Source organism: Ovis canadensis, chromosome 3 (assembly GCF_042477335.2).
Source record: "Ovis canadensis isolate MfBH-ARS-UI-01 breed Bighorn chromosome 3, ARS-UI_OviCan_v2, whole genome shotgun sequence".
Taxonomy (NCBI): Eukaryota; Metazoa; Chordata; class Mammalia; order Artiodactyla; family Bovidae; genus Ovis; species Ovis canadensis.
The window spans coordinates 46382041-46409186 of NC_091247.1; the positions used below are offsets into that span (position 1 = coordinate 46382041).

The window sequence follows — 27146 nt, forward strand, 5'->3', positions numbered from 1 at the left end:
GGCTGACACTGCACCACGAAGCGACTTAGCATCAGCAGCAGCAGCACCACCACCACGCCTGCTATTTTAAGGCTAGGCTTCTTTTACAGGCGCTTGGTGTAGCGGCAAGGCGTCATTTGAAGCGCCCAAATCCCAAGTGGGAGATGTTGTTGGGGGTGAGGTGGAGATGAGGCTTGTTTGTGGCCACTGGTGGGCGTTTACACCTTCCGATCCCCACCACTATAAAGCGGAGGAACCCAAGCAGCAAACGTGCGGGTCACACACACCTGCACTCTCAGTCACTGGTGGGTGGACCAGGCTCCACCTTCCTCCAGATTGGTCGACTTCCGTTAGCTTTCAAGTCAGGGTAGAAAGTAACTCACGGCTTCCCATTCTCCGGCTCGCTGGAGAGCCATGTTAGGTCGCGGGATGCAAACGTTACCATTGTCCCGAGACCGCGACACGATAACACGCCCTGCTTTCTTCTGCCGCCGCCACCTCCTCCAAACATATTATTTCAATGAATAAAAAGCCCCACAGCACAAGTCGTTTCATTAGTGTAATGTGAGAAGTCTGCATTTAGGGGGTGAAATGCGAAGAAGAGGGACCAGGTGCCCTATTCCGCCGACCAATCCTCTAAACCAGCAAAGACTCAATACTGACTCCCACTATCCAAGGGGCCCCGCGGCGGGCGCCGGTTTTAAGTGATTTTTGGCCCCTCGCGGCCCCTGTAGCGTCCCTAGTTACCGGGCCCCTAGTAACCACCACCCTAAGCAAAGAGCAATCGGGCGCCTGCGGCCACGCCGGCTTCCCCGCCCCGGGCCAGCGCGGGCGCTCAGGCCTCGGCGGCGCGGTGATGGCTGCTTCGCACCGAGCGGCGAAGTTGGCGGCCAGAAGTCTCCAAACCCCGGTCAATCCCAACACCGGAGCGCGGGTCGCCCAGTACGAACGCAAAGACCCTTTGAATTCCCTGTCGGCGGCGGCGGCGGCCATGGAGGAAGAGGAGGAAGAAGAAGAAGAGAAAGAGGCAGCGGCACGGCTGGCGCGGGCGCCGGTAATGCAGGGGAGGGCAGTGGGGTGGGGCTGGGCGCCGGGTGCAATTGGAGGCTGATCGGCGACCCCCGGTGGTGAGGCGCGGGCTGGGAAATGCGAACCCTGTCCTGACCCGTACAGGTGAGCCTGGCCCACCAAGTCCTCTGGGTCCTCACGGAAAATGCTCAAAACCGAGGCGTTGAAAAGTCTTTTAACCAAAGAGATTGTTGTAAAAATTTCTTGGAGGGCATTTACGTTACGCTATTTCTAATGAAAAGTACAGAAATTTATTCTTATGCTCCAGCAACTGTTGGGAGTAGATATTTTCTTTTCTTTTCTTTCTTTTTTCTTTTTTTCTTTTTCCTTTCAACTCGAGGAAAACTGTGCTGTCCTACAGAGAATAATCCAAAAAACGCAAGTGAATCAGCTGTGTTGTCAGGTGTGTTTTGTTGTCACTTCAATGTCTTGGTTATTAGTGCATCTTAATACAATACATGAGAGATGATGGTTAAAACCAGCAGGAGTTTAGTGGGTAGATCAGAAACAGAGTTAAGCCTCCAGAGAAGCAAATTACTGAGGCTCCAGTGTTGCCACACGGCTCTTCAGAGTGAGGAGAAACAGCTTTTTCACAGATCAATTTTCAGTGTCGAGTGTTTTGTGAACACCTGTCTGCCAGGTAGGGGGCCAAGTCTGCCATCTGCTCTATTCCCTTAAAAGATGAGAACTTTGAATTTTAACCAGCAATCTGCAGGTATAAACCTTCTTAACCCCAGGTAAAGATTCTTTTGTTATTTTTAATATTTATTTATTTGGCTGTGCTGAGACTCAGTTGCCTCCATGCAACCTTTGTGTGGATTCTTTAGTTGTGGCATGCAGAATCTACTTCCCTGACCAGGGATGGAACCCAAGGCCCTTGCATTGGGAGTGCAGAGTCTTAACCAGCAGAGAAGTCCCCCCAAATTCTTAATACTGTTTGCTCAAAGCATCTTAGGTTAAAAACATGTAGTCTAGTGAAAGTCACTCAGTCATGTCCAACTCTTTGCAACCCCCATGGACTATACAGTCCATGGAATTCTCCAGGCCAGAATACTGGAGTGGACAGCCTTTCCCTTCTCCAGGGGATCTTGTGGTCTAAGGCTATTAGAAATCACTGGATATTTTGGAATTCTAATTTCTTTAATCTGCACTAGAAATGGTAATGAGAAAATCTGTAGTAACACCTTTTATGGGCAGTATTTTACCAACAGATAAACTGCTTGAGGTTATCCAGAGTAAAGCAGATTCAAAGACCCTGAACTTCAACCAGAATGAGTGACCTACAACCAAATTCATTCATGATAAAGCTTCAAATTTCAATACCCAATGAAGGAGGTGGACTGATGTTGAAAAATGATTTGAATGAAGAGAAGAATTTGGAGTCCTGGGTTAGGATCTGTTCATTTGCTAGTTAATATTAAGATGTAACTTCTTTCAGTTTGTTTCCTTATCTATAAAAGAGCTTTAAAATAACTGTCTTTCTTTTCTCACTGGGGTATTATGAGAACGAAATAAGAGCATATGTCATAGCTAAAAGACAGTTTGTATAAATTAGTAATAATAATAACAGCTGCCAGTGGGGCTGTTATTTGAACACCTATCCAAAAGAGAACAGGAGATTAAGTTCTCTTCTGGCTTGCTGTAGTGGAAAAGTCAGTCATTTCTGTGGTTGCAGGTATACTTCCAGAGTACCCTGTAAAATTGCAAATTTGTATTAGAAATATTACCTTAGGAGAGATCAGTTTATCTAATAAGCTAGTTTCTAAGGGACAGTGTCTCACTAAAAAAGAAAAAAGGAAGCTAAGTTTAACGCTATTCTGAGACCACAGTACTTAAAGGAACCAAAAGGAAATCTGGATCAGCTGCCACTGTAGTAGTGGTAAAGAACCCCCTGCCTGCCAGTGCAAGAGATGTAAGAGACGTGGATTTGATCCCTGAGTCAGGAAGATCCCTTGAAGAAGGGAATGGAACCCATTCCAGTATCCTCTCCAGGAAAATCCCATGGACAGAGGAGCCTGGCAGGCTACAGTCCATAGGGTCGAAGAGTCTGACACGACTGAAGTGACAGCGTGCAGCACATAGCAGTAGACCTGATGGAGACACTGGGGTGGGCAGACAAAGCACTGGAAAGGCAAGAAAGAAAGTGCAGCAGCCAAGCTTTACCTTCCTCACAGTTTGGCTTGATATCTCACCTTGATTTTTAAACGCTAGTTTCTCTCAACTTTGTCGTCTATAAAATGGAGTTAACTCAGCTTACCATAGCCATCACACAAAATTGATTATGTAGAACTAATTGTCATAGTTCAGTTCAGTTGCTCAGTCATGTCCGACTCTTTCCAACCCATGGACTGCAGCGCACCAGGCCTCCCTGACCATCACCAACTCCCGTAGTCTACCCAAACTCATGTCCATTGAGTTGGTGATGCCATCCAACCATCCCATCCTCTGTCATCCCCTTCTCCCCCCACCTTCAATCTTTCCCAGCATCAGGGTCTTTTCAAGTAAGTCAGTTCTTCACATCAGGTGGCCAGAGTATTGGAATTTCAACATCAGTCCTTCCAATGAACACTCAGGACTGATCTCCTCTAGGTTGGACTGGTTGGATCTCCTTGCAGTCCAAGGAACTTTCAAAAGTCTTCACCAACACCACAGTTCAAAAGCATAAATTCTTCGGCACTTGGCTTTCTTTATAGTCCAATTCTCACATCCATACATGACTACTGGAAAAACCATAGCCTTGACTAGATGGATCTTTGTTGGCTAAGTAATGTCTCTGCTTTTTAATATGCTGTCTAGGTTGGTCATAACTTTCCTTCCAAGGAGTAAGCGTCTTTTAATTTCTTGGCGGCAGTCACCATCTACAGTGATTTTGGAGCCCCAAAATAAAGTCTGCCACTGTTTCCACTGTTTCCCCATCTACTGTCATAGTAGGCCCCTTTAAATCCTTTGGCTTGCCAAAGGCACTTCTCCCAAGCCTCGATGGCTCCATATACACCCCTTGCAGGACTCTGTGCCCGTATAAGGACATTAAGGCATATTTTTTGAATCTAGCCTCAGTTGGAGATATCAGTTCACAGGTCTTGCTTTGTGGTTGATAATGATATGGGTAAAGCAATATTCTATAATTCACAGTTAAAATTTCATGGATTTTCCTAATGGGATGGCCTTCTCTTTTTTAGCAAATTTTGAGCATTTATTAAGTGCCAGTAACAGACTATTCAGAAGTGAGTGCTAGCAGACATAGCTCATGTTGTCACAGTGTTTCCAGTCTGATGGGGAAGTTGGACAATAAAAAATGAGCAGTCAAATGATTATAAGACAGGAAATGTTGGGAAAGAGGTGCCCAGGCTACTATAATTAAAAATGCAATAGGCGAGGACCTACTTCAGTGAGTTAACGTTTAAGCCAATGCCTGATGGATGAGAAGGAGCAGCCATTTTTGAAGATGGGGGTGGGGTTGGGGGTGAGAAAAGCATTCCAGGCAGAGGGAGCAACATATACAGAGGCCCAAAGATAGGCAGAGAAAGAGTTTTGTGTGATTAAGAATCTGAAAGAAAGCCAACAGGACTGGAAAAAGGAGAGGGGAAGAGGGCAGAAGATGAGGTCGGAGAGGTAAGGAGGTCCTTATAGACCAAGGTAAAGAGTTTAGTGTTTATTGCAGGTGCAATGAGAAGTCTTTGAGACTTTTAAGAGATCTAGCATGTTTCTGCTTACATTTTTTAAAGATGACTCTGATGGCTTTGTGGAGAATGATTGGAGGGTTTGACAAAGAAAGGAGATTGGATAGGAGGCTGTTGCAGTGATTAAGGGGCCAGAGGCAGTGGCTTGGACCTAGGCAAGAAGTCCAGGCAAGAAGTGGACACAAATTGTATAGGACTTATGTGAGGCCATGGAAGAAGTCAAGAGTGCTTATTCCCAGATTTCTGGTTTGACCAGCTGCGCGGAAGATAATGCCATTTACTGAATTGGGAGTAACTTGAAGAGGATTAGATTCAGAGGCCCAGTGGGAATCAAGGTTTCAGTTTTTAACAGGTAAATTTGAGATATCTGTGAAACTAGCAAGTGGAAAGTTGTAGGAAGCAGTTGGGCCTATGAAACTGTAGATCTGTGGGGCATGGGTTGGATATTTCTATCTGGGAGTTTTCAGCATTTTTGAAACAGTGAAGTCACTTAAGGGCAGAGTGCAGAGAAAGAAGAGAAGGAGCCTAGTATAGAGCTCTTAAAACCCTCGACAGTCAGGTTACGAAAATGGGGCAAAAGAGGTTAAGATCAGCTCCCATGGTAGAATTATTGCTGGAGCGTGGAGGTTTCCAATTCATTGGTTTCAGTGATGAGGGGAAGGGTCAGATGCTGCTAAGAGAAGGGACATTTCATCTCTGAAGCAGGAGGGAAGGCGAAAAGGGGCACAAAAATGGGCAGTTTTGTAGATGGAAGGATGAGGGAACTTCCCTGTGATGGTTTCTTTTTTCCTGAAGAAATAAAGGTGTTATCATTTGCAGTTGGGGAGTGGAGGTGGGAGCAGGTAGAATAGCAAGGAACAGGTAGGCAGGATCGTGGGGGCAGTGTGAGAGCCACTTCCAGGAGCACAGGAGGTGCCAGGCTGACCAAGCAGCCATTAGAAATTGTTCAGTTATTAATTTAGTATTACTGTTCACAAAACATTTTCTTTTTTTGTTGTTGTTACATTTTAATTATAGAAGTAATACATAAACATTCTCCTTTTAAAATTTCAAATGTTATAAATAAGACTAAGGCCCTTTAATACTTCTCCCTGCAAAAAGAGAGTCTGGCCCCTCCTGGCTCCCCCCACCCCTGCCCATTAGTAGCCACTGGGTTTTATTTTGTTTTGTTTTTTAAATGTTTGTTTTATTTGGCTGCACCCGGTCTTAGTTGCAGCATGGAGGATCTTTAGCTGCAGCATGTGGGATCTAGTTCCTTGACCAGAGATTGAACCCAGGCCCTGTGCATTGGAGCCCAGAGTCCTAGCCACTGGACCACCAGGGAAGTCCTAGTAGTCGCTGTTTTGAATCAGGTATATACTCTAGGCCTTTTCCTATCTCCTGTGTACATAGTATTTTAATGTATGGTAGCATTTTGTAGGTATATATTGTCCTGCCACTTGCTTTTTTTCCTTTTATCATTTACATGTAGATTTGCCTCATTCCTTACAAATCCCTTTAATGCAAAAAAAATTTTTTAATAAAAATTCCAGAATTATAGATGATAACTTTAACACAGATAATGATGAATGCTGATTACTAATGAAGCAACATGTGTTGGAAGGAGTCATCATCTAAATGGGTCAAGCCAATCTAGGAAAGATTATCCTCTAATCTCATGGCTGTATGTACAACATTCTACAAAAAGCTCAACAGTTAAAGGGAAAGGATGCAGTCTTAGGCTCTTGGAAAATCAGGCCTGTGGTATCTCTTTAGAAATTACGCATCCTTCTCTATCGTTTTCAAACATCTTTTCCAGGTTCAAATAAACTTCATCCTTTTTGTGAAAATGATTGTTATAAGACTTTCTTTTAAGGAAGAGTCTAAAAGAATGAATGGTGGATGCTTTTGGCTAAAAACTATTCTTTGGAATATCTACCCTATTTTAATGATAGCTTTTGAAAGAGAAGCCCTTTCCTTAATACTCAGTAGAATATAGCTCTTTAGAGCTGCCAATATTTCTTTGATTCAGTCTTTTGTGAGGGAATACCTGTCCATTCCCCTTGGGAGGACTTAATATTGTTTTAGCTGGACATTTGTTTATCTAGAAAACACTGATTGAGAGTCTTTCAATGACCATACACTCTTCTAGGTACTGGGGACACAACAAAGCAAAGGCTTGCTTTCGTAATGCTTACTTTCTGGTAGGGGCAGGCATGTAATACACAACTACATCAGCAAATATGAGTAGAATGTCAGTTGGTGGTGAGTACTTATGAGACAAATAAAGCAGGAAAAAAAAAGGGTGACAGTGAGTCAGAGGAGAGGTTGTCATTTCAAAAACGGGTAGTCAATGAAGACCTTGTGGAGAGGATGACATTTTGAGTAAAGCTCTGAAGGAGTGAGCAGGTGGGCCGTGCAGATATCTGGAGGCAGAGCATCCGAGGGGGAGGGAACAGTAAGCCCTCGGGGTGATTCTGCTGATTCTGTGAGCATTAGAGAACCTGCAGTCTGGAATCAGCCCCTGCTGCTAGAGTGAGCTGCTGCTGCCCAGAGGAAGAACACTGCTGGGGTGATGTTGTGTTGTTGTGCTTAGTCGCTCAGTTGTGTCCAACTCTTTACAACCCCATAGATTGTAGTCCATGGGGATTCTCCAGGCAGGAATACTAGAGTGGGTTGCCATTTCCTCCTCCAGGGGATCTTCCCAACCCAGGGATTGAATCCGGGTCTCCCACATTGTGGTCGGATTCTTTACTGTCTGAGCCACCAGGGAAGCTGGGGTGATACAAGCAGACAAACAGATGGAGAGCTAACAGGAAGGAATAGTCCCTTCTTCCTGCTCCAGCCTTGCAGCCTCCCTCTAGCCCCACTTTTGGCAGAATCTAGTGGGAAGCCTCTGGCAAAGTGGAAATGTGGTTTGCAGAGTCCTGTCCCCAGCATCACAGAGCAGGTTTGGAGCTGTGAGACAATAGTTTAACAACTGGCTCACATACTTTATGTTTCTTAAAACTGAAGTTCCAAAGTTCTTAGCCTCCCCACATGACTAAGAAGTGCAGAACCTAGGCTTGAATGAGAATTCTGACACCATGTCTGTAATCTTTCCCCCAAGCCATATGAACGTTCCAAACTGCAAAGTGTCTGACCCTTTCAGCTTTGAAGGATTGTAAGGGGGCTGAAACCAGATGACCAGGGCAGAAACAGAAACCGCATCTTGATTGCCCTAACCTCCCTTTCCAGGCTTTCTGCCCCAAATTGCTTTGTGCATTTTTACTTTCCTTATAGCCTGCAGCTGTGTGCTTTCCACCATGTCCACCCACCCACCCACAACCCCATCCCCACTGCTTTTACTGTCATTTCCTCTTTCTAGAGTACCTTTTCCCTCTTTCCCCATATACTTTCTCTGATCCTCCAGTTTTTCCATTCTTTGGCTCAGCTCAAATATCACCTTCTCCAGGAAGTCTTTTAGCATCTTCCAAACTGAAACAAAACCAAAGCTCCCTTCCTTTAAATATGGTATCACTTTGTTGCTGAATCCACGGTCATTTGCCCAATGCATAGTGAAGCCAAACAAACCGACACATTAGAGCTTGGAGCCAAACAAGGACAATGGGCAGCTTGTGCTCAAAAAGCCCAACTACTCTGTTGGGGAAGAGGTTTTATAAGCAAAATTTAGGGGGTGGGCTTCAAGGGTGTGTGACCTTTTCTTTGATTGGTTGATGGGAGGTAGCAGAGTGGTGGTCGAGGCAGCTCAATCATCAGTCTTCCAGTTCCAACCATGCTGGGATCCATGTGCTTCTGCTCAGCCTGAAGTTACCATCCTCCACCTGGGTGGGTACCTTAGTTTCTATATCAGATTGTTTTGTGTTTCCTTTAAGGAGGAACCAGGACCCTGCTCCTTCCAAACACTATTTCTTGACTGCCTTTCTTTTTTTTTTCCTACAGTCCCTCACTCCTCTAATTAATAACTATTTGCATCTGCTCTTTGGAACAAGGACATGGAAAGACTGTTGTGTCCTGGAGGGCCTCACAGGATTCTGCTGTTTCAGCCTGATCTTTGTGATCTTTTGTGATCGTGGTCCATTTCATACTTTTTTGTACATATTTTTAAAAATTAGTCATTTATTGTATTTTTGGTTGCACTGGGTCTTTGTTGCTGCTTGCAGGCTTTCTCTAGTTGTGGCGAATGGGAGCTACTCTTTATTGCAGTGCATGGGGTTCTCATTGCGGTGGCTTCTCTTGTTGTGGAGAACACGTTCTAGGTTCATGGTCTCAGTAGTTGGAGCTCGTGGGTTAGTAGTTGTGATGCACAGGCTTAGTTACTCCATGCCACGTGGAATCATTCCACACGAGGGACTGAACCCGTGTCCCCTGCATTGACAGCTGGATTCTCAACCAGGAGACCACCAGGGAAGTCCTGTCACTGCTTATTTGGATGCTAGTGTTTGCCAATATTTCCATCCTCAAGTTCTTGCCTCTCACTGCCCACAGGAAGCCTTACCTACACCCAGGGCTGCACCTGCATTTCTGTGTGCATTGCTGGCTCCTGTATTTCCATCTCCAGCCCAGCCTTCTTACCAGGTCTCCAGATATATTTACCCCTCTGTTTCCTGGACATTGGGCTGCCCTACTGTCCCCTCACACTTAGTGTGTCCTAAACAGAGATTAATTTCCTTTCCCTAAAAATACTCCTCTTCCCTGTAGCCCCTCTACTGATAAATGGCAGATCATCATTTACCTAGACATGTAGTACTCCAAACAGAAAACTTTTTCAGTTTCTTGCGCATAGTCCAGGCCATTGTCAGGTTAATGATTCAGCCTCTTAAATCTCCCAGTAGCCCATTAACCGCCACCAACCTTGCTTTCCTTCCCTCCACTTCACTTGCTACCAGAGAGTCCTTCTGAGTGTTACTGACTCACTCTCTGCTCACATCCTACAGGGCTCCTGGTGCCTGTGGCTTGGCCCACTGGGCTGTTGGTTGGGGCTCTTGACTTGCCTTTTTCACCTTGTTTTCCCTCCTCTGCTGTGCTCCATATATGCTCTTCCCCACCCCCTCTCAGACTGTATACCTTCCTCTGAGCACAGCATGCTTGTTACTTCCACTTGCAGCGAAAAAACCCTTCTGCGCTTGGGAGGAGTGTGGTGTGTCTTTGGAGTCTAACAGGCGTGGTATTGGAGTCCAGCTCTGCTGCTTACTAGCTGTGTGACTGTAGACAGGTCACCTGACTCCTCTGAGCCTCAGTTTCCTCACCAAGGACAGAGACCTGCCAGTTGCATCATCATGAAGTAACAGTGAATGTTCGAGCCCTAGGCCTCAGTTTCCTTGTATTTTACAAACTTTGTTCTTATCCAGCCTTGTGTCTCCAGTCTTTCTGATCTCTGCAAACTTTGCCTCTTCTTTCCCCCAGTCAGAATTAGACGCTCTTTCTGTGAGCTCTCAAGCTCCCTAATACCATGACATACATGGTCACTTCTCTGCCTCCCTGCTCAGCTCGGAGGAAATCATGGGCAGGAATCAGGAGTTCTGTCTCATTCAGAGCCTGCTATTGATTGTTTAGCTGCGTGGCCTCTTCTAAACTAGCTGGAAGCTTCTGGAAAGTGGAGTTGTCTTTTTTTTTTCTAATGCTACACATTTATTCAAAAGGTCAGAAGTTTAAAAAGACTAAAGATATTGGCAAGAATATGAAAGAACCAGAAGTCTCAAACTCTGGTAGGAATACAAAAGGAAACAACCATTTTAGATCACAATATGTGCTGATGTGCTCAGTCACTCAGTCGTGTCCAGCTCTTTGCGATCCCATGGACTATAGCCCACCAGGCTCCTCTGTCCATGGAATTTTTCCGGCAAGAATACTAAAATGAGTTGCCATTTCTGGAAGGTAGAGTTTTTACCTGATTTGTATCTTTCAGCAGCTAGCTAAAGACTGAGTGTCTAAATATTGAATGAATGAGGAAATTAACAAAGTACTCATTCTCACAGCTAAGAAGGTAATGGTGAAGAGCACATAGAAAAAACAGCAGAAGATGTCAGAAAATTCTCTTAAGTGAGTTGTATGACTCAAGTGGGCCTTAAGAAGCACTGCTATTAATAAAGCTAGTGGATGTGATGAAATTCCAGCAGAACTATTCAAATCCCTTAACGGATGTTGCCATCAGGGTTTGCATTCATTATGTCAGCAAATCTGGAAGACCCAGCAGTGGCCACAGGACTAGAAAAAGTCCATCCTCATCCCAGTTCCCAAGAAGGCTAGTACCAAAGAATGTGCTAACCATCAGACAATTGCATTCATTTCTTATGCTTGTAAGGTCATGCTTAAAATCGTGTCTGCTAGGCTTCAGCATTATGTGAACCAAGAACTTGAGGATGTCCAAGCTGGGTTTAGAAAAGGAAGAGGAACTAGAGATCAAATTGCCAACATTCACTGGATTATAGAGAAAGCAAGGGAATTTCAGAAAAACCTCTCTCTTTCATCTTTTAGGCTGTGCTAAAGCCTTTGATTGTATGGCTCATGACAAACTGTGGAAAGCTCTTAGAGAGATGAGAATACCTGTCTCCTGAGAAACCTGTATGCGGGTCAAGAAGCAACAGTTAGAACCCTAGATGGAACAACTGATTGGTTCAAGATGGAGAAAGGAGTATGACAGGGCTGTCTGCTGTCACCCTGTTTGTTTAACCTATACGCTGAGCACATCTTGAGAAATACTGGTCTGAACGAGTTACAAGCTGAAGTCTAAGTAGGCGGGAGAAACATCAACAACCTCAGAGATGTGGATGATAACTACTCTAATGGCAGAAAGCGAGGAGGAACTAAAGAACCTCTTGATGAGTATGAGGAGGTGAGTGAAAGAGCCAGCTTAAGACTAGATATTACAAAAACTAAGACTATGGCACCCAGCCCCATTACTACATGGCAAATAGAAGGGGAAAAAGTGGAAGCAGTGACAGATTTCCTCTTCTTGGGCTCCAAAGTCACTGTCGGTGACTGTAGCCATGAAATCAGAAGACAATTGCTTCTTGGCAGGAAAGCTATGACAAACCTTGACAGTGTTGAAAAGCAGAGACATTACTCTGCTGATAAAGGTCCATGTTGTCAAGGCTGTGATCTTCCCGGTTGTCTCATACAGTTGTGAAAGCTGGACTGTAAAGAAGGCAGAACGCCAAAGAATTGATGCCTTCAAACTGTGGTGCTAGAGAAGACTCCTGAAAGTCCCTTGGACAGCAAGGAGATCAAACCAGTCAATCTTAAGGGAGATCAACCCTGAATATTCACTGGAAGGACTGATGCTGAAGCTCCAGTATTTTGGTCATCTGATGCGAACAGACAACTCATTTTAAAATCCCTGATGTTGGGAAAGATTGAGGGCAGAAGGAGAAGAGGACGTCAGAGGATTAGATGGCTGGATGGCATCACTGAAGCAATGAATATGAACTTGGGCAAACTCCGGAAGATGGTGAGGGACGGGAAGGCCTGACGTGCTGCAGTCCATGGGGTCACAAAGAGTTGGACACAACGAGGGGACTGAACAACAGCAACATGACTCATAAAGCAATTCTCCAGTTTATTTGGTAATAAATTTCTGCACACTTGTTCTACTGAAGAAAACTTGTTTTCTTTCATTCGTTTTCTCTTAAGTTATCCCAAGTGGTACAACACTGGCCTCATGTTTTTGAGCCCATTAAAGTGTTATAAGTATTATGGACAACTGAATCTTCTGAATTTTCTGTTGGGAGACACTATTCAGGTTTATTTTCTAGAGTCTTATCAGGTTGGATCTCTATTTTTCTTTGGCAAATATACTTTTTTCATTTTGAGTCTATTTCAGGCAGTAAGCTAAATTTAAAACCATAGTAACCTTTTATGCATAGTATCATAAACAATTTCAATTGTTTCTTACCTGAGCAATTTTTATATACTTGTGGAGGATATGGGGTTTTACCTCTTTAAAGTTCTTTCAGTTAAAGGAAATTGAAAGGTATTTGAAGGGAGTGAGGGGGAAAGGATCAGCCTTACCCTTGTAGGCGTGTATATAGAATAACCGCCCTATGTGTTCTTGTTCCCTTGTCACCCCCACAGTCCTTGTCACCATGGGAGCTACTGTTCTTGTTGCCCACAGGAGTGGCTATTCTGAAAGTCCCTCCTACCTTCACCTCCTGCTGTTCCTGAGGTTGCCCCCAGCCCCCACCCCATGCACATGGAGGAGAGTTTCTCTCTGGCTTCTTGATGAGCCCCCAAGATTTGTTCCCTCCATTCCCACATTTCCCGGAATTCTCATTCAGTTTTCCTCTCTGCTGAAACACCCTTGGGGCCCACACTGCAAAGCCCAGCTCAGAGAGGGCACTGGGCTATGGTTGGTTGGTCTGCAACAGGAGAAACTGTGTTCTTCATCTCAGATTAGCCTGCTCTGAGAAGGAGGCTCTTTATAAAGCGTGATTTGGTTTGATCCTGCCGTAGTGTTTCTTAGTACATAATTTGAGAATCTAACCACCCTTTAAAAGATGGATTAAACAGTATTTATTTTCTGGCAACTTGGTCTCTCTCTCTCTCTCTCTCTCTCTCTTATTCTTAATAAAATACTTATTAGGAGAAAATGTGTACAGCCCACGAGTAACTTATGTTATATGTACATAGTCCACAAGTAAACATATAACCTCATTAAGTGGACTTTTAAAAAAGCAGCATTGGGAATAAGTGTCAACTTAATTTGTCTTACAACTCCAGACATCATATAACAGGTTTTTTTCATCCTACCAGGCTGATTTTAACACCAGCATTTCTAGGGTGAATGAACAAAAACATATAAGCCATGAGGATTTTGTGGACTTTTCTGATATTTACCACTCTAATGAAGAGTATTTCAGGAAACTAGAAGAGCTGAAGGCAGCCCACATAGAAACTATGGCAAAGTTAGAGAAATTGTACCAGAATAAATTAAATTTAAAGGAAGTTCAGCCAGCAGTCACCAGGGAAGAAGCTGCTAGTGTCTCTTCCAGGTAAGTTTGTCCATACTGTTATTTGTAGACTGGAAGATAAAATGTATGCTTAAAAATGCAAAACAAATTATTTCAAAATATTTTCTCTCAAATATCACTTTGTGCTTTTAATGATATATGGAGGTGGGTTTTTATTCAGATTGTTTGATGGCTTATCAACCTACTAGGTAGCTTCTTGCTTTGAGGGTTATTTGGTGGACATTCACGTCTTTTCTCTCTGATGCACCACTCTTAGACATGTATCAAAATATTTAGTCTGGGCCATTTTCAAATGTTGAATATTAGAATTCTGTTTTAAATGTCTTTTATTTTTATAATATGTGGATTAATGTGAGCTCTTTACAGATATAACACAGATTGTTCAGAACTAAGACATAAATCTGATTTGTTTTCAAAATAGTCATTTTTGCCATAAACCTGCTTCTTTTGAAACTCGAAGCCAGTCATCCAGTTAGTCAGCACTGATGGTGCATCTCCTGTGTACCAGATGTTGCCTAGGCACTGAGGACTCAAAATCAAGATGCTCTCAAGGAGATCAAAGACAATCTGAAATCCAAAAATACAGCATGGTGTAACAGAGTATCATGGAGAGAGAGGAAGAGCAGTCGAACATGTCAGAGTGTGAGTGGAGGGGTACAGGCAAGTGAAGTATCATATTGGAGTTCAGTCTTAACGGAGAAATAGCTGAAGCAGGTGTAGGAAGCAAGGAGTGCCCTTCTAGGCACCAGGAACCTTGTGTACAAAGTGCCTTGAGAAATCACCACAGGGTGGGAGAAACTTGCTATGATTGGATCTGACTTAAGAATGGTGACCTGGGTAGGGAGAGGCAAAGGTAAAACTGGAAAGGTAGGCAGGAGCTAGTCTTGAGGGGCTTTATAATCTAAGCTTGGTAAAATGGCAAGTCATGGGAAAGTTTCAGGAAAGAAAGTGATGTGATCAGATGTATATTTTAGGATGGTAACTCTGGAAAACATGTGGAGAATTCAATAGTGGTTAGATATAAGGAGACTCTACTGTCTCAGGTTCCTCCCCTGTAAAATGAGGGCGTCAACTTAGATCAATTTCAGGCATCTCCCAGGCTCTGTTCTAAAAAAATTTGATAGTTTTCATCAGCCCTGTCCAATTCCTATTTTCTAACTGATTTTACCTTGATCTTAGAAATTATGTAGTTTTTAATTTTTCTATTTGGTCACATGCAACTGAAAAGGTAACCTGATTATTCTCCTCACTTGCTTAGGTCTGTATCAGAAAAGAACTCATATCACCCTGTCTCATTAGTGACATCAATTTCAGAACCTGATTTAAGTCAGTCTTCCTCCTTGATTGTGTCTTCCTCTGAAGAAGAGTTGCCCAACTTAGAAAAAAAGTATTCTGAGAAAAGCAATATGATGACCTATGCTAAGGAGCTCATCAACAACATGTGGACAAACTTCAGTGTAGAAGATTATATCCAGTTTGAAAATGTCAACCTGCCAGTACTTGAAAAACAACGAAAGAGACCGAAAGAATGGGTGCCAAGGATTACAGTACCTGAGCCTTTTCAAATGACAGTTAGAGAGCAGAAGAAAAAAGAAGAGAGCATGAAATCGAAATCAGATATTGAAATGGTACACAAACTGCTCAAGAAGCAAGAAGAAGAGTCAGAGTGTAAGAAAAAATTCCGAGCCAACCCGGTTCCTGCATTCGTCTTTCTCCCCCTTTATCATGATATAGTCAAGCAAAATGAGGTACGGAGGAGGGCTATGAAGGAGAGAAACAAAGAAGCTCTTTTGGCCTCTCAAAAGCCCTTTAAGTTTGTTGCAAGGGAGGAACAGAAGCAAGCAGTTCGGGAAAAGCAGCTGAAAGACTTTTTTAAGTCTAAAAAGAAAACAAATCGTTTTAAAGCCAGACCTATACCTCGATCTACTTACGGTTCAACTATCAATGACAAGTTAACAGAAGAAGAACTCTATAAAAACATTAGGGCACATCAGAGAACTCAAGACTTTTTACAGAACCCTTCCCCTCTGCTTTACAGTCCAGCTTGCAGGAGTTTTGCTACAAGGAAGTCCAGGGGTCCTGAACAAGCTGAGAAGTCCAAGTATAAACACAGGGTTAGGCGCCAGGCTGCTGATTTGGAAGACCAACCTGAGAGGTATCAGAAACACCACTCAGAACAGAAGTATCCCAAATTCCTGACAGTCTGTGAACCATGTGACCTTCAGGCAGCCTCACATTCATCCACTAAAAGAGAGAAAATTTTGGCAGACATTGAAGCAGATGAAGAGAATTTAAAAGAAACACGTTGGCCTTATCTGTCTCCAAGGCGCGCGTCACCAGTAAGGGATGCAAACACAAAGCCTGCACCTCGTAGCTGCAACCCTCCAACGCCCACGGTGTCCTCCCGAGGAAGAGAGCAAGCCACAAGGTAAGTAACCAGTACAATGATGACTGACTCACGTCACGGTCGCTCTAGTGATTTTGTGTTGGGGGATTTGAAAATACTATGCTATATTATCCGGTAACATATTTTACTGTAAAATATAGAACATATTGCCAGAAGGTGTGCTAAGAGGTCTTCCCCGGTGGCTCCGATGGTAAAGAATCTGCCTGCAATGCAGGAGACTGGGGTTCAATCCCTGGGTCAGGAAGATCCAAGAACTAGATATATTTTCCATTTTATGAATCTTTGGGGCTAGAAAAGGTTACAGTCAGCCTATCGATTTCTAGTTACGACACAGATCCTTCTCAAAAGGTTGCCCTTTTTTTTCAGCCATTGAATTATCCTGTGCTAAATCTTTACTAAACAACATTCTCATTGGCTTAAAGTGAATTAAGCCTTAGTTTGTTGCCCTCAGGAGATCACTTGAGGAAAAGAAAATGTTGGAAGAAGAGAGACATCGGATCTTAACTAAGCAGAAGCAAAGAATGAAAGAATTGCAGAAACTCCTGACAACCCGGGCTAAGGCTTATGATTCACATGAGAGTTTAGCTCAAATGTCTAAATCCAGAATAAAAGCTCTCAGGTATCACGAGAGAACCCTGACCCTCCAGATCACTGGTTTTCAAACTTTTTTTTTCATCAGTGGACCCCTCCCAAATATATGAATGAATGAAGAGTAGTGTCAGTATTTCAGTTTGTGGATTCAAGTTGCTGTCAATTACTTACAGTTTGCTTATGCACACACACTCTAACACTCACTCACTTCATGGTAAGAACCAACATGCATACTCACCCCACAATGAAGACCATGATGCTGTGTTGATGGATAGAAGCATTTTATACTGTGGCCATGGTTCACAGTTTTAATCCTGTATCAGCATCTAAACTTTTTATTTATATTATTTTTTATTGTACAGTGTGATATTGAGAAAAATCTTGATTCACACAAAGCTCTTTTTTAATAGCTTGCTGTGTAACCTGAAAATATTCTTCAGTAAACAAATATGTCCAAGACCTTTGTTCTAAAGTCTACACAAAATCTGATAACACAGATTAGCACATTGATGTTAGCATCAGTTATGTGATGTGTCAACTAACATGTGTGTTAAGGTTTAGTGGTATGTGACACACTGGAATTCTGCAGTACAAAGTTTGAAAATCAGTGTTCCAGAGGAATATTTTTATGTTGCAACATAAAAATGTTCATGTTTAAGTAGTAAAGTATCTCCCTCAAAGCTGGGTAAGTAATATGATTTATTAATTTTTAATCTGATTTATAAGTACCCCCCAAATCTATATTTGCTTTTAATTGTGATCATTCCTTTAAATATTATTATATTATATATAATAATTATTATATTCCTTTATAATGTATATATTTTATATATACCTTAAAATGTGTATCAGTGTAACTCATTGATAGAAGGAGCTTGATTTGATACGTGAGCAAAATATTCTCTAGAAATATACTTTTCATCTTTAGAAAGTAAACTGGATTTTCCATAATGCTAAATTGTGTATATTTAAGCATAATTATCATTTTATGGTATAATTATTTTTTCTAATCTAGGAAGTCATGATCTTGGTAGAATTAGTGTATTTTACATAGAGAAAGTAGCATAGTTTAATTCATTATAGGATCTGGTTCAAACAGTGAATATATTCACTGTGAGTTTTTGTGTTTTGGTTCCTGTTTCTCTATATGTGCTCTTTCCATACTCCTTGTTTCTCCCCTACCCTGCTTCCATTTAATTAACTGTGCCACCAGCCTATAGGAGATCTCATCTAGGGAAAAAAGAAGAGCACCGTCTAATTTTCAGAAGAAATTCCTCAAAGAGAAGATACCTAATTTGGACCAAATTTTTTGGTTTATAAATGAGAGGGCATTGATTAATCTCCTGAGGCCAGTTTGAAGCCCCTTAATCCATTCTTGTTTTGAAGATTTCACGAATCATAGCATACCCAGACTGCCTGAGATGTAAAATGTGTGCTCTTAAAACCTAGAATTTGTATTCTGCATTCCTTAAAAATTTACCAGTCTAATGGGAAAAAAAAATTTACCAGTCTAGAAAAGAAATTGTCATAAAATGTGCTCATGATTTAATTTCTGATTTGTCATCTAAGCTAAATGTTATATGTGCAAGTTCTTGTTTCTTTTAAAAATTCCATTCCTTTTATTTGATTTTAGAAAGAGTGAAAAGGAAAGGATGAGAGAATATCGACGAGAACTAGAAGAAAGAGAAGAAAAATTAAAAAACAGGCCGCTGCTATTTGAAAGAGTTGCTCAGGTTGTGTTTGTTGGAATTTGAGAGCTATTGTCAGCCTTTTTTTTAAACCTCTCTAGCTCCTAATTTTCATAGTCCATTTTTCTTATGTATTATGTAATTTACTGAGACATTATTATGTGACAGCTTCACCACATCAGTAAGTAATTTGCTTAAATTTGAGCCTTATATCTTGATGAGGTTCATAAGCTTGATAAAGCACATGCTACTAATCCATTCATTTTCAAAATAATAGTTTCACAACCTGTTTTTAATGGCTAGTCTTTTTTCAGTACCAACTTGGCCAAATATTGAGGTGAGGCTTCATGATACGAATTGGAAGTCTTTGAAGAATTAAAAAATGAAACAAAATGGCTAACTGAATCAGATTTATTTCTGCCAGTTTTTTTTTTCCAGTTTTATTGGGATAAAATTGACATTTGGCAGGTATAAATTTAAGATGTATAGTATAATAACGACATTCATATATTAGGAAATGATTATTACAGTTAGTTAATGCCTATCAACCTTATTGTTACCAAAAATTTTTTTCCTTGTGTTAAGAAGTTTTAGGAGTTACTCGCTTAGCAACTTCCATATATTCCACACTGCAGTGTTAACTGTTGTCATCAGGTTGTACATTACACTCAGTACTTTCATATCTTATAAGTGGAAGTTTGTACCTTTTGACACCTGCATCCAATTCCTCCAGTAATCACAAGTCTGATCTCTTTTTCTGTGAGTTTTGTTTGTGTGTGTGTGTTTGGATTCCACACATAAATGAGATCTTATAGTATTTGTCCTTCTCTGTCTGACTAATTTCTCTTAGCACCATGCCCTCAAGGTCCATCTGTATTGTTACAAATGGCAGGATGTCCTTTTTTGTGGCCAAATAGTATTCCATATATACCACATTTTCTTTATCCATTCGTCTTTTGATGGTCCTTTGGGTTTTTTCCATGTCTTGACTATTGTAAATAACACTGCAGTGAATTGACATAATGATTTCATTTCCTTTTAATAAACACCCAGGAGTGGAATTGCTGGATTGTGTAGTGGTTCTATTTTTAATTTTTTGAGGAATCTCCATACTGTTTTCCATAATGGCTGTGCCAGTTTACTTTCCCATGAACAGTGCACAAGGGTTCCCTTTTTCGCTACATCCTCACCAGCATTTGTTATGTGTTGGTTTTTTTTGAGACCAGCCACTGTAACAAGTGAGAGGTGGTATCTCATTGTGGTTTTGATTTGTTTTTCCCTAATGATGGTGATGGTGAGCACCTTTTCATATACCTGTAACCATTTGAATATCCTCTTTGAAAAATGTCTATTCGTATCTTTAGCCCATTAAAAAAAATTTTTTTTTTTGCTCATGACTTATATGAGTTCTTTATATATTTTGGATATTAACCTCTTGTCAAATAGATGATTTGCAAATACTTTCTCCCATTCAGTAGGTTGCCTTTTTGTTTTGTTGATCAGTTCTTTTTTAAGTGAGTCTATAATTTTTAGTTTTAGCTATAATTAGTGAAATTACTTCCTTTTTCTAAAGATTGAAGTATGGTTGATTTACCATGTTGTATTAGTTTCTGGTATACAGCAAAGTGATTCAGTTTTTTTGTATATATGTATACATACACATACATATATATCTATTCTTTTTCAGATTCGTTTCCATTATAGTTTACTACAAGACATTAAACGTAGTTCCCTGTGCTATACAGTAGGGCCTTGTTATTTATATATTTTATGTAAAGTAGTGTATATCTGTTAATCCCACCTCCTAATTTATCCCCCTTCCCTTTCCCCTTTGGTAACCATAAATTTTTTTTCTGTGTGTGTGAGGACTTCCTTTTTATTGGGGAAAAAAAAAGAAGCTTGGTGCTGTGAACAATGAATCATGATTTTACTAGGTTTATACTCAGTTTTACAGTCTTTCCCTTTAGAGAGATGTGTTGATGTCAGGTGATCTTTTTGTATCCATAAGGGAAAAGCTCCTATGGGCTACGTAATTTAAAAATAGACAAAATCCCTAGAGGTTACAGGTGCTATATTGTGAATTTCAAGCTGTTTCATTTGGAGCTTGCTGCCAGCAAGTGTCTGGGAGAGATGAGTGTCCTATAGGACTGTCCTTGTCAGAGTCTCACTGAGGACAAAGGACATTCGTTGTGGCATATTGCAATCTCTCAAAGTTATGGGAACCCTTTACTTACTGATTTGGATATAAGCTATGTAACACTTTTCCCTTTAAGGGATTTTTTTTCTCACATCCCAGTTTCAACTTTAGGGGAGAAAAATGATCATAAGCTGTTCTACGTTACTCAGCATAAAGTGATTGACTTTTGCTTCACATAGTTTTCTCCAGCTTTCTACTGCAAGTTTTACGTCCACTCGTCTGGATATATCTACCCAGATTTCTCACAGGCATCTTATATTCATCTTGCCACAAAATAGACCTTCCTCTCTGGGAAGAATAGACCTTCCTCTCTACTTTTGTGTTTTTGTTGGGCTGCAATTTAGATGACTGGAAACCACTGCCCTCCCCCCCCCAACTTTTTCTCAGTTCTCTCTGAGACCTGAGAAGTTCCTTTCTAAACAACTTTTGTCTCTACCTTTCTCCATTCCTGATGGTGAAATGCTAAGTGACGCCGCTGTTATTTTCTGTCTGAGTTATTATTATGGTTTGACTGGTTTTCTTGCCTTGCTCTTTGCAAAGCCACTCACTCTGTCTTCTCTTTGCCGTTCCCATTCCCTTGCCGCAGTGTTCACCCCAGTAACGGTGGCAATCATCCACTTCACTGATGCCCTGTGTTCTCATTTTCAGTAAATGGTATCAAGGGAGCTTGACATTGGCTTCTCTAAACAGTGCGGCAAGATGGGTGTTCTTGTATTGCAGAGGAAGAAACTGAAGTTGAAAGAAAGTAAATAACTCTTAATGTCTATAGTTAGTAAATAATGGAACTAGGAACCCGAGTCAGCCTGCTTCCAAATGCTTAGCACTAAGCTGTCCTGCTTTCTCCCAGAAGATAAGTCCACAAGTCTTAACATAGTGTACCGAATCCTCTCTTATCTGATCCCTGTTGACCTCTTTAGTTCATCGACCACTGCACGCCTCCACCCCCTTCTGTGTACACGCTTTACTTGCAGACTGTACCACACCACTAGTTTCAAACTGGAAATCTTTTTTTTTTTTTTTTAATATTTATTCATATATTTGGCTGTGCCAGGTCTTAGTTGCAGCAGTCGGGTTCTTTGATCTTTGTTGTGGCATGTGGGGTCTTTTTAGCTGTGATGTGTGAACTCTTTAGTTAGGGCATGTAAACTCGTAAGTTGCAGCCTGTGGGATCTAGTTCCCTGACCAGGATTTGAGCCCGGGCCCCCTGCATTGGGAGTGCAGACTCTTAGCCACTGGACCCACCAGGGAAGTCCCTCAAACTTGAAATCCTTATTCAGGCTGTTTCTCAACACCCATATAACTTCTTTGTGTCTTTCCCCTGACTCTTTCAAGGCTTAGTATAAAATCACTTCTTGCACTGTGTCCCCAGGTTGAGTTGCATGCTATTTGTTCTGTGTTCTTTTATCACCCTTTGTGCATTTCTGTCTTTATTCCTATATATTGTGTGGAAATTATCTGTTTAATGCTCTCTCTTCTCTTTCAGCTAGTTACTTTTAAAGGTGTTGGTCCAATCTTTGTGTTGCCAGCTCCTAAGACAGCATATGGCACAGAGGACATGTTCAGAAACATTTATTGAACCCAAACTGGACTGTTTCTCCCTGTGATTAGCCCAGGCCTAGAGCACTACCCTAACATAGTAGTGATGAGTCTCAGCAGTAAGAAGCAATTCTGCAATGCTGTGAATTCCCAGTCTTTCTAGTCACCAGAGAAAATGTGGCAAAATAGTGGTGTGTGTGAAATTAAACCTGTAAAGAAGTGTTAAATATTGAAAGCATAGGTTAGTTTCATAGCTGATACTTTCTTCAAACAACTTCAGCCAACACATATGCTCTCCTCTCCCCATATACTTCTACCTCCCATGAGGGCTTGCCACAAAATAAGTGGTCAGTAATTATTATATACAGGAAAGAATTGCTATAAAGTAAACTTAGGCTTATAAAACTAAGTAATTTTTTCCTCTTCAAACTAGAGTAGTGATTGTAGACAAATTGCCTAAAGAAACAAAGATAATTTGTTTTTTGCAGTATCTTAGATACAAAAACAAAATAATCATTCAGTTATTTTAACCACTTTTATTTCATGCTCTTTACAGTTCTTTTGCATGGTGAAATTTGAGGGGGACATGTTTGTTTTAAAAACGAACAGTTACACACTATTCACCTTGATATGAAATATTAAAAGATAATAAATTCTATATACAGAGTGACTGGCAGTGACTCACCATTGTTTTGGGTTTGTTAACATATATTGGTACTTTTTTTCTTGCAGTTACTATTACTGCTAATTAACAGCTGTTATTTAATAAATTCACTCACAACAGTATGCATTGCCCATTTATAAGTGTTAATTATTTGCTTGCTGCTGTTGAGCTATCCCCCTAGCAGAGTTAGCGTGTGATCTAGGACAGAACAAACCATGTTTTCCTATTTCTTAAAAATCACAGGATTTATTAACTGAATATGTTAAATCAGATTTTAAACCAAATAGTGGGACATCCCTGGTGGTTCAGCTGGTAAACAATCTGCCTGCAATATGGGAGACCTGGGTTTCATCCCTGGGTTGGGAAGATACCCTGGAGAAGGAAACGGCTACCCACTTCAGTATTCTGGCCTGGAGAATTCCATGGACTGTATAGTCCATGGGGTCACAAAGAGTCGGACATGACTGAGTGACTTTCACTTTCAAACCAAGTATTAAACAAAGCATTAAATCAAATTTTAAATCAAATTCAGATAAAGGCTTAAGAGCAGTAACACTGACTAGTATCATTTATATCTTTTATACCTCATTTGCTTAAATCAGAATATATTCTTTTTAGCACATTGAGTTAGGTCTGGGGTTTCTTTATCCTGCTTGACAGTCTTTGGGGCATTGTTCTCAGGTCACTTTGCCATGCCTTTCAGTTGCCCAAGGCTTGTCTGTTGGTATTCATAGCCTCTGGTTGCGTTTTTACTTACTTGTCTAAAAATCATCATCCACAGTGGGTGCATTTTGGCAGCAGTTTGCTTCTTTTTCAGTTTTCTAGAGTGTCAGAAAATGCGCTAGTGATAGTTTCATCCATTGTAATCAGCCCTTGCCATTTTGGTTTCTCCCATGGAACACTAGTCTCCAGGGTCCTTCCTTATCCTGGAATCCTTGGGTTAGGAAAATATCTGACACTGCATTACCAAAGTCAGGCTTCAGGCCACGTTGGATGACCACTACCACTTAGAGGAAGCAGCATGGTAGAGTGAAGAAGACCCAGGAAAGGATTAGGAGACTTGCTTTTCCCTCAGTATATTCTGTGACTTTAAGCAAAGCACTTAACCTCAGGAAGGGTGGACCGAGTATCTTGGTTTCCTCTTCTGTGTTAAATTTTGGGGTGAGACCAGGAGCTCTTCTACACCCTTTTCAGGATGGGATGCCATTGGTGCATCGGGGCTGGGCCATTCCTCATCACTTTCCTTTAGTTCCAGGTTCAGAGAGTGACTTTTGGCCCTGTGCTAGTTCACACCCACTCATAGGAGGTAAAAGTGGACAAAGCCAAGGCATTCGTGTGAACCTCAGTCATCTTGTGAATCTGTAAAGCCTGTGTTATCAGGAGCCAAGGCACTCATATGAACCTCAGTTATCTTGTTTTTCTGTAAAGCCTGTGGTCTCAGGAACTGTGATAATTGATTTGCTTTAGGTATGAGAGGGTCATCAAGACTCCCATGGGCCCCAAAGCCAGGAAGTAACAGTCCGGAGATTTGAACCCAGCTCTAAATTCATGTTTTTCCTGCTGTATCCATTGCTTCCCCCACACAGTAAAGATAACAACACTGATGATTTATACTCTTCAGTGGATTAGAGACATGGCTTGTAAAGAGTAAAATTTATAGTAGGCACATAAAGAACCCTCTGACACCTGTCACATGATCTTATTTTCTTACTGATTTTTTTTTTCAGATATCCTTGAACAGTCATGAAACAGTACAGTGTAAAGAACAATTATAGTTCAAAACTCATGTGACCATTACCCATGTTAACAAATAAAGCATTAGAGCATTGCCAGTACTCCCAAAACACTGTGTGCCCTGCCCAGATTAAAACTATTTCACCCAGAGGTAACCACCATTTTAACTTCTGAGATAAGCATTTCCTTGCTTTCCTTTATGGTTTTACCACCGATGTACCAATCCCTAAGCAACGTAGTTTAGTTCTGCCTGTTTTGGGTCTTTTCTACTATGTGTACTCTTTTGTGGCATGCTGCTTTTGTTCAGTGTTGTTTGTGAGGTCCATCCATGTTGTAACATACAGCTAGAGTTCATTTTCTGCTTAATTTTAGTCTGTTTTATGAACACACCAGTATTTATTTATCCATCTAGTGTTGATAGTTATTTAGGTTGTTTCCAGTTTGGGGTTGTTACAAACAGTACTATTCTGAGCATTTTGGTGTGTCTCTTTGGGCACAGAGGTTGGAGTTTCTCTAGGCACATACTTAGGAGTGGAATTGCTGGTCAGAGTATGCATATTTTTCAACCAGCTGTGATTATTGAATTTAATTTTCACTGGAGCTTTTAACATTTTTAGTGGAAACTTGAAGTATTTTGTCCTCCTCTAAAAAGGTTTGTCTTTCCTATAGAAAAATGCAAGAATGGCAGCAGAAAAGCATTATTCTAACACTTTAAAAGCACTAGGAATATCTGATGAGTTTGTTTCAAAGAAAGGCCAAAGTGGAAAAATATTTGAGTACTTCAGCAATCAAGAGATGAAAAATTTCACTGAAGATAAAGAAAGGTAACATATATAAGATGTCTGAATGGTTAACCTTTGAAAAAATTCTTACTTGCAGAAAAGCATAAAAATCTGTTCTATAAGATTTTAAAAGGTGAAGTGGTATAAAACATATTGACTTTTTAACATGTTTGACACTTCAGAATATTACATGGTGATGAAATATTTTTTAAAGTCAAATAATGTACATTTCTGACATAAATAGTGAAAACAATAACATGCTTTCAAATGGAGCTTAAAGAGTCAATCTTTACTTTCCCAATTGGTACTTTTATAGACTTTTCTTGATAAATTGGAGCTTATACACTTTGAGGAAGACTGGCTGCAGGATGGCATACATTGCAGAGGGTTTGTTTACCTTTAAACCAAATCCTTTTTGCTTTGAAAGATTGATAAATTTCTTCCTCTAGCTTTAATGAAGAAGAAAAAATAGAAGAAAGAGAGAATGGGGAAGAAAATTATCTTACTGATACCAACAGCCAAGATTCTTGCAAGGAAACAGATGAAGTCAATGAAGAGAATGGAGAAGAGAAATGTGTTGAAGAATAAAACTGAGTCAATTGGCAGGGTCGCCTCTCTGTGCCCCTGCTGTTGTTGGCAACATTGGGCATCAGAAGCTGTACTTGTGGTGTTAAGGACATCTATGAGAACCCATCTGTTATGTGCAGGACTCTTGAGCGAAGTCCTCCTGTGGCCTGGAAAGGCCAAATCCAGCTAATGGGTCATTTGATCATTTAGAGTCAGGTTTTGCCTTCCAGTTTTAAAAATCACTGTATATGGTCTGTTTGCAACTTTGATCTATTTTTTAAAAATGTTTGAGAATCACAGCTGTCACAAACTGATTAGATATAAAAGTATATATCGCTTTATTATTTTGGGTGGAAAAATCACTTAACATTGAGAGTAGAGAGAAGTATTGGCCTTTGGTGATTTGTTTGGAAAAAGTGTTCTGGAAAGCATGAATTGAAAAATAAATATTTTTAAATTGCACTATTTTCTCCTCCTTTTTCTCTTCAATACATCTCACAAAATGAACCCTCAAAAGTTATTTTACTAGGTATTTTAAGTTTCTTATCTGAGCCATTTTTTAAAAAGTAGTAAGATGTAGGAAAAAATAGATAACTTGCACAATTATATTCATTTATGCACCGAGAGTTACTGTTTAAATTATCCACACCATCGTCACTTTTTCTTCTACCTACTTTCATTCCAGTTTATTTTTAAAACATAAATTATTAGAAAAGTTTTTATACTAGTTTTTTTTAACTCTGTTTATTATGACAGGTGGAAATAATTGTAGTATCTGAGTTATAATCTTAATTGGAATTAAATATCACCCCTGTTTTATAGATGATGAAATTGTACATACGAACTTGTTCAGGACAAGTCTCAAAGTAACTCAGATTTAACCCTTTAATACTGAACTTACATGCTGTTGTAGATACTTGTCTTTCTGTGCATAATGTCAGTTTGATTTTATGAATCTTATTTTGCTCTTTGAGCAAACTTTTGCTTTAAAAATTCAAACCAGTCATAAAGATGTGATTGAATAAGATGTTTTTAGAAGAAAAAGATATACCTCCTTTAAAGATGATGAACTAATAAAAGTGAGTATAATGGCACTGTTTACCAACTGGCAATTTATGCCTTAAACTACAAAAATGAGGTGATTTTTCTCAAGGGCAAACGCTTACTCCTAATTCCTTTCCTACAGTTTGTGTTAAACTCATTATCATTAGATTGAAAACTCTCCTTGAGAGTTGGCACTAGTTAAAAATTCATCTTTCTATTCCTTAAATATTTTGCACAGGATTGTCCATATCAGTTCAGTCC

General features: G+C 40.6%; 1 protein-coding gene across 2 annotated transcripts; it reads left to right on the plus strand.

The window, feature by feature from the left end:
* Positions 1 to 377: 377 nt before the first annotated feature.
* On the plus strand, positions 378 to 26303 carry FAM161A (FAM161 centrosomal protein A). 2 transcript variants are annotated; one of them, XM_069580347.1, is made up of 7 exons: positions 378 to 1033; positions 13458 to 13696; positions 14934 to 16103; positions 16534 to 16701; positions 18307 to 18406; positions 25162 to 25316; positions 25724 to 26303. In XM_069580347.1, exons 1-7 carry the CDS (start codon positions 836 to 838, stop codon positions 25860 to 25862), a joined length of 2169 nt encoding a protein of 722 aa, XP_069436448.1. In that variant the 5' UTR covers positions 378 to 835; the 3' UTR covers positions 25863 to 26303. The 2 variants fall into 2 exon arrangements, with proteins under 2 accessions (XP_069436448.1, XP_069436449.1); XM_069580348.1 differs by lacking the exon at positions 16534 to 16701 and having other exon boundaries at positions 726 to 1033.
* Positions 26304 to 27146: the final 843 nt, after the last annotated feature.